The sequence below is a fragment of the Conger conger genome, chromosome 6 (genome assembly GCF_963514075.1).
Source record: "Conger conger chromosome 6, fConCon1.1, whole genome shotgun sequence".
Lineage (NCBI taxonomy): Eukaryota > Metazoa > Chordata > Actinopteri > Anguilliformes > Congridae > Conger > Conger conger.
The window spans coordinates 64,384,209-64,390,208 of NC_083765.1; the positions used below are offsets into that span (position 1 = coordinate 64,384,209).

Here is a 6,000-nt window from a genome sequence, read left to right on the forward strand (position 1 = left end):
ACAACACAGATGATAATCTAGATGTTATGGTCAAACATAGGGGTAAACTGTACATTCTGTACGGATAAGATTCTTTCAAAAATAATTCCATGAAAGGTTCTAAATAAACGTACTATACATTTTATATTACATTTGAATTTGGCAGAATCGTTAAAAACTGAATCAAATCAATATTTTTTGTGACCACCCTTCGGCGTTAAAACTGCATCACTTCGTTGAGATATAGAACTTGGCTAAGACAACGTTGGCTAAGACAGTCAGCAGGGAGGTTGTTCCAAGCATGTTGGAGAACTTGACAGCCTCAGACAGCCTTGATCAAGTTTTTATGTAAAACGTAGTACATTGATTACAGTAATATGTTACGTTTTTTTAATTAAATACGAAAAAATGTCTCTGTAAAATGAAATCTTTTGAAAATAAATATTTAGAAATCTCAAATGTGTTCTTTTATACAAAAAAAACCCCAACAACAAATATATATAATAAAGTCTAGGGTGCCTAAGACTTTAGCACAGAAATCTATGCTACGTTTCATCTGTATTAAAGAACATTTGGTTGGTAATTCCGGTCTAATGTGTTATGTGGCCTTATGACAGAAGATAATGTGAACTAAGCTGTTTTTAACCTGAGCAGCAACACCAAGTGATGGGTTCTGACATGAGAAGGAAGGTGTAAGGTGCAACTTCATGTAAGGTGAACTGGTTACAAATATTTTCTGTCTTCATTGTGAGCTTATAGAGCATAATCTTTGTAGCTACAGCAACTTTGGTAACTGGCTGACTGGTTTCAAAAAACAAGATGTCAGCTACTGTGCGCTGCCAAGATTTAACCAGTGATCTTATAAATGAGTGTTTCCGTTCCCAAATTATAATTTGATTGCTAACTAGCTAGCTAGGTAGTTTTAAAATAAATCCAGGATGTTGTAGCTACATAATCCAGAATGTTGTAGCTGCATAATCCAGGATGTTGTAGCTACATAATCCAGGATGTTGTAGTTGCATAATCAGGGTGTTGTAGCTACATAATCCAGGATGTTGTAGCTACCTAATCCAGGATGTTGTAGCTACATGTAGTATAGGTTATAGGCAGTACAACATAAAGCATTTATTTTCCAACTCGTGAGAAACCAAACGGGCATCATCCTTCATCCTTCCGAAAAACATGCTCTGGGTAAATTTGGATTTGGAAATGTTAACCTGCGAGATGCACCATTCAGTTATTTTTGAGATGTGTGTGTGTATTTCTTTGGCAAGATAAACCTTCAAAGACAAACAAGGTTTATTTGAATTTGGATAGATTTTAGATTAGAACCAGAATTACTCAGCCTGCAGTGTTCGTTCCCACTTCCCTATCCTTTACCCTGCGCCAGCCTGACCCCAGATCAGTGTTCATTCCCAGTCCACACCCCACTTCCCTATCCTTTACCCTGCTCCAGCCTGACCCCAGATCAGTGTTCATTCCCAGTCCACACCCCACTTCCCTATCCTTTAGTGGTTGAAAAAGTATTAAACTCGGGAAACCTATTGCGAAATAATTGTGAAACTTGCTTTTTGGGGAAGTACATTTTTTCTTCTAAAAATGTCATACTTGGTTGATTCCATTGAACTATTAGTAAAGCGCTATTTTGACATTTTTATTTTCACAATTTTTATGTTGGGAAATAAATATATGTCAATAACGGTATTATTTTTAGTTCAGACATTTTTTGTGCTTACTTATTTCCAGGACTCAGACAGACAGCGAGCCCAGGCAGGCACCATGGTGGAGTTTGCTGTCGCTCTGATGGCCAAGCTGGACGGAATCAACAGGCACTCCTTCAACAGCTTCCGGCTGCGTGTGGGTAGGTGGATGATTGAAACATGCTCAAAAATGCACACTGCACAACAAAAAAGTTCATTTATTTTTTGTTTTGAAAAAACTGAAATAACAGATTAAATATCTGAGCGAGGCTTTATGAGGGAACTGCCTGCAGATGGGGTGATTAATGGATTTCTCATCAGATTGGGCCTTTGTCTACATCTGCTGGTCATACACCACCCATCCACTGTGAAACTGCCCCTCATGGGACACACACGCCCTCTCTGGCTCTCTTTCTCTCTCTAAAGCAGTATACATACTGCAACTGTACTCTCAATTCTGCTCCATTCAACATAAATATTCAACATGAATATTCAACATAAATATTCAACATAAATATTCAACATGAATATTCAACATAAATATTCAACATAAATATTCAACATAAATATCCCCAAATGCATGTAAGGTGTGAGAGTATTCTGCCATGTTATGACCTGTCAGGTATTAACCATGGGTCAGTGATCGCTGGGGTGATTGGGGCCAGGAAGCCGCAGTATGATATCTGGGGCAACACCGTCAACATGGCCAGTAGGATGGAGAGCACCGGAGAACTTGGGAAGATCCAGGTATATCCCAGCCCTGGATCCCACTCAAACAGGACCGCATCTGCTCCTTGACTGGTTTTTGTTTCCTTCCAAAATATATCTATTATGACTGTGTGGAATTAATTGACATACAAATGTGCATTAAACATGCACTTTTCAATAGTTAATCTATTTTTTAACTACTACTTAAATGGTACAATAGGTAATTTCAGACTTCTAATGGTCAAGAGAGGAATTGCAGCTACAAACAGCTCAAATCAAAACACTATTTATCTCACCCCTTCTCTCTGAACATGCTAATGTTGAAATGCCATTGGCTGTGGCAATTACAACCAATTTTCAACCAATGAGCTTGAATTATTGCACAGCTGTACAATGTTTTAGTACAGCGTGCTGGCCCGCCAACTGCATATTTTGAAACCAGAATTGAAATATTTAAATACACATGCAGAGGGTGAGTCAACATGTCAGCAAGCCTTTTTCAAAGATAAGAAGGGATTTACAATGGTCTTGTAACAATGTTTTTACACAAATCTTACCTATTGTACCTTTAATGTATTACTTACATTAATGTATTACTACATTATATACTTACATTAATATTGACACAATAGGAAACCATAGCCTAAACATATAATTAGTTAACCATTAACAGATACATTAACTGTGTTTTTCATTCTAATATCAATCATCATAAACTAAATGTAGTTGTTAACATGGATTAATGATGTACAAATACATAAACCTGTACAGATTGACTTGGTTAACTACATTAGTTCATGCTAATTCATGCATTACTGTATGTGTTTAATATGGTGCGTGTGTCCAGGTGACGGAGGAGACCGCCCATGTGCTGCGGTGGCTGGGGTACTCCTGTGAGTGCCGGGGCCTGATCAGCGTGAAGGGGAAGGGAGAGCTCACCACCTTCTTTGTATGCACAGACACCAGCAAGTCACAGGGCATGGCGCTAAGCTGAGACTGCACACTCACACAAGCATATCTGCAGAAACTGACGCTGAAGGAAACTTGATACATTGGAGGAGACCCCTCTGGCAGCATGGAAGCCTAAAGATAAACTATTTCATCTGAAATACTCATTAGTCAAACTTTTGAATTTTAAGAACTCCATTTCCTCTTTCCTCCCAATTGTGAAAAAGCCATTAAGATTTGTGCTTTTTGTCTGTCTCATTACTGCACTGTCCTCTGTTAATTAACTGTGCCAGAAAGCATACACTAAGTGTGTTTTTCAGCCAACACTGAACCAGCTCAAATCTGAGCTGTGGACAGAGGAATACTCCTTGTGTGCAGGATACAGGCAGACTGCAGGTACCTGACGGACCAGAGGAGTTGCTCTTTCTGGATGACACTGGACAATTATGGGAACTAAATCCCACCCTTCATGGGTTCCTCCACAGTCAGCGCTGCCAGTCAGCATTTTGTACCTGATTAACCAGTGCTTTAGCAAGTCACTCAGAAACATCCGGAAGGCTATGCGATTACAGGTTCTGAATACATAAAACACTGATGTTGCATGTGCACTGCTTCATTGGAAGGTCCATTTGCCTGTTGCACTTTAATGGACTGCAAGCTTAACTAACTGTATCTGCTGTCCATGAAGACATCACTGGGCAGCATTTGCTTTTTTTTTTTTTTTATCTTCTTGTAAGTTTACAAGTCAGTGCTGATTACACCATGTTTTCCCTTCATGATTTTACTGTTCTGGGACATTGCTTTTGTATCAAACAAAATTGTTTAAATATGAACGCCAAATATTCTGTCTGAAAAATGTTCATTTTGATTTATTGCCTTGTAACATTTACATGTACAGTATGTGTTAACGTTTCCTTATCTGCAGCAATTGCTCTTTCTTTCCTAAATACTGATTAAGTATTTCAACAATAAATGGGAGTACATTTTCGTAAGTGATTTAACCCTTTCCAAAGAACTTAATTAAAGAGTGTACCTTTCAGAAATTTGAGACAGAATCCATTTCAGAAGAAGAATCGCTCTATTGTCTCTTCATGGTACAGTGAGTACAGTGTGAAAGCAGCATTCTGCAATCCCTGTAGAAGGTTCAACTTGCTCACTCACTTTCTGCTTTGAATCCAGAGAATTTAACAGACATTAACAAAATCATCTATCGTTCAGACGGAGTGTACAGTCGCCAGTTTTGAGGCAAAGGGGAAATGGACAACACAAAAACTACTAGAATACCACAAAACACTGGAAGCCATGTCACGGCAATGGCAATGGGAATTGGTGCCTCAACGGCCATGAGAATTCTCTCAGTTTTTGAGAAATGTTTTTACTGACCACCGCTCGCGTGAAGCCCAGCTGGTGCAGCCTTTGAGAGAGATCTCATGCACAAAGACAAGGTCCTCAGGAGATTTCTCTGTGAAACTTCGCCTTACTTTAATGGTGAGTCCAGTGCTTTACTTGCTAATGTTGTACAGCAGACTTTCTTAATGTTGTATTATGGCATTTTGGTATTGAAATTAATCAGCTTTTGCGCAGGCAATATGCGTGCCATTCATGAGGTTTGAATGGGGAAATGCATATAGGCAATGGTGTGCTCTAATACTGCTCGCAAGCCAGTGATTTAGTCCGCCCACCCCCATAGAAGAGGCTTTTATCCTCACGGGTATTGCCTGGTTGAATAAAGGATTAAAGTAATTTGTCTATCACTTTTCTCTACACAGGAGTGATATCAGAAGATGATCCAAATGATGTGACAGATCCAGACTTAGGAGCATAACTGCCAAAAAAGTCTTCTTATGATCAGGTTGATGCAGATGTTAGGTCTACTATTGAGGCTGACAGAAAAAGTCATCCTTACATCGTTCAGTAAATGAGGGACAGCCTTACAATGAAGACAAACAGTAAGAGTTCAGATGGAAAACAGGTCTGGGATAAGAAACACTATTCTGTTTTTTTTGGCAGAAACCCAATGAAAAAATGAATAAGCACCGAGAAAGAAATAATGGGAATGAGATTGATGTGACCTGTGCCCTTAGCTTTAGTAAAGGGTTAAAATAACAGAATTTTGCGGGAAGAACTGCATAATTCGGGAGATTATTAGCACAATACTCAAGTCCCAGAAGAGGGCAAGGCACAGATGGAAGATTGGCCTGCTGTGAGGCACTTTTCGTAAAAAGTGAGCTGTGAAAAAAATTTGGAGACACATTATATGGCTAACGGGGTCATGAAAAATCCCAGCCTAGGTATACTGCCCAAAAAATTAGGTTGAAATTAGGTTGGCAAATCAAAAAGATAAACAGGAATGTCCAATATCTCAAAGATGCAGAGAAGGAGGCAAAAAACCTTTGCATCTGATGGAGACATCTTGGAGCACATAAATGTCTTGCAAAACACAATACAATTGAACAGAAGAAGTGGAAGAATAGGAGGACCAAAGATGATCCTTAGAGAACATCTTCAAGAAAATAGAGAATGAGGAAAGAAAGGCTAGTGTCATCCCAGCAGCCTACAAGATGTGGAATGAGAGCCTTCTTACCCATAATGCATGGGCAGTGCAAAAGGGAGGCATCACAATTACTATTACAAATCTAATTAAACTGGAACAGAACTACAGTGA

General features: G+C 39.0%; 1 protein-coding gene across 5 annotated transcripts in view; it reads left to right on the forward strand.

The window, feature by feature from the left end:
- The window catches only part of LOC133130254 (adenylate cyclase type 2-like), a 57,741-nt gene extending 53,363 nt beyond the window's left edge, over nt 1–4,378 (forward strand). For 4 of the 5 annotated variants that reach the window (XM_061244680.1, XM_061244681.1, XM_061244679.1 and 1 more), the window contains exons 24-26: nt 1,726–1,840; nt 2,302–2,426; nt 3,235–4,378. In XM_061244680.1, the coding sequence (XP_061100664.1) occupies nt 1,726–1,840; nt 2,302–2,426; nt 3,235–3,381 (387 nt within the window). In that variant the 3' untranslated portion in view covers nt 3,382–4,378. The remainder of the gene's footprint in view (nt 1–1,725; nt 1,841–2,301; nt 2,427–3,234) is intronic. The other variant, XR_009708935.1, reaches the window with a different exon arrangement.
- Nucleotides 4,379–6,000: the final 1,622 nt, after the last annotated feature.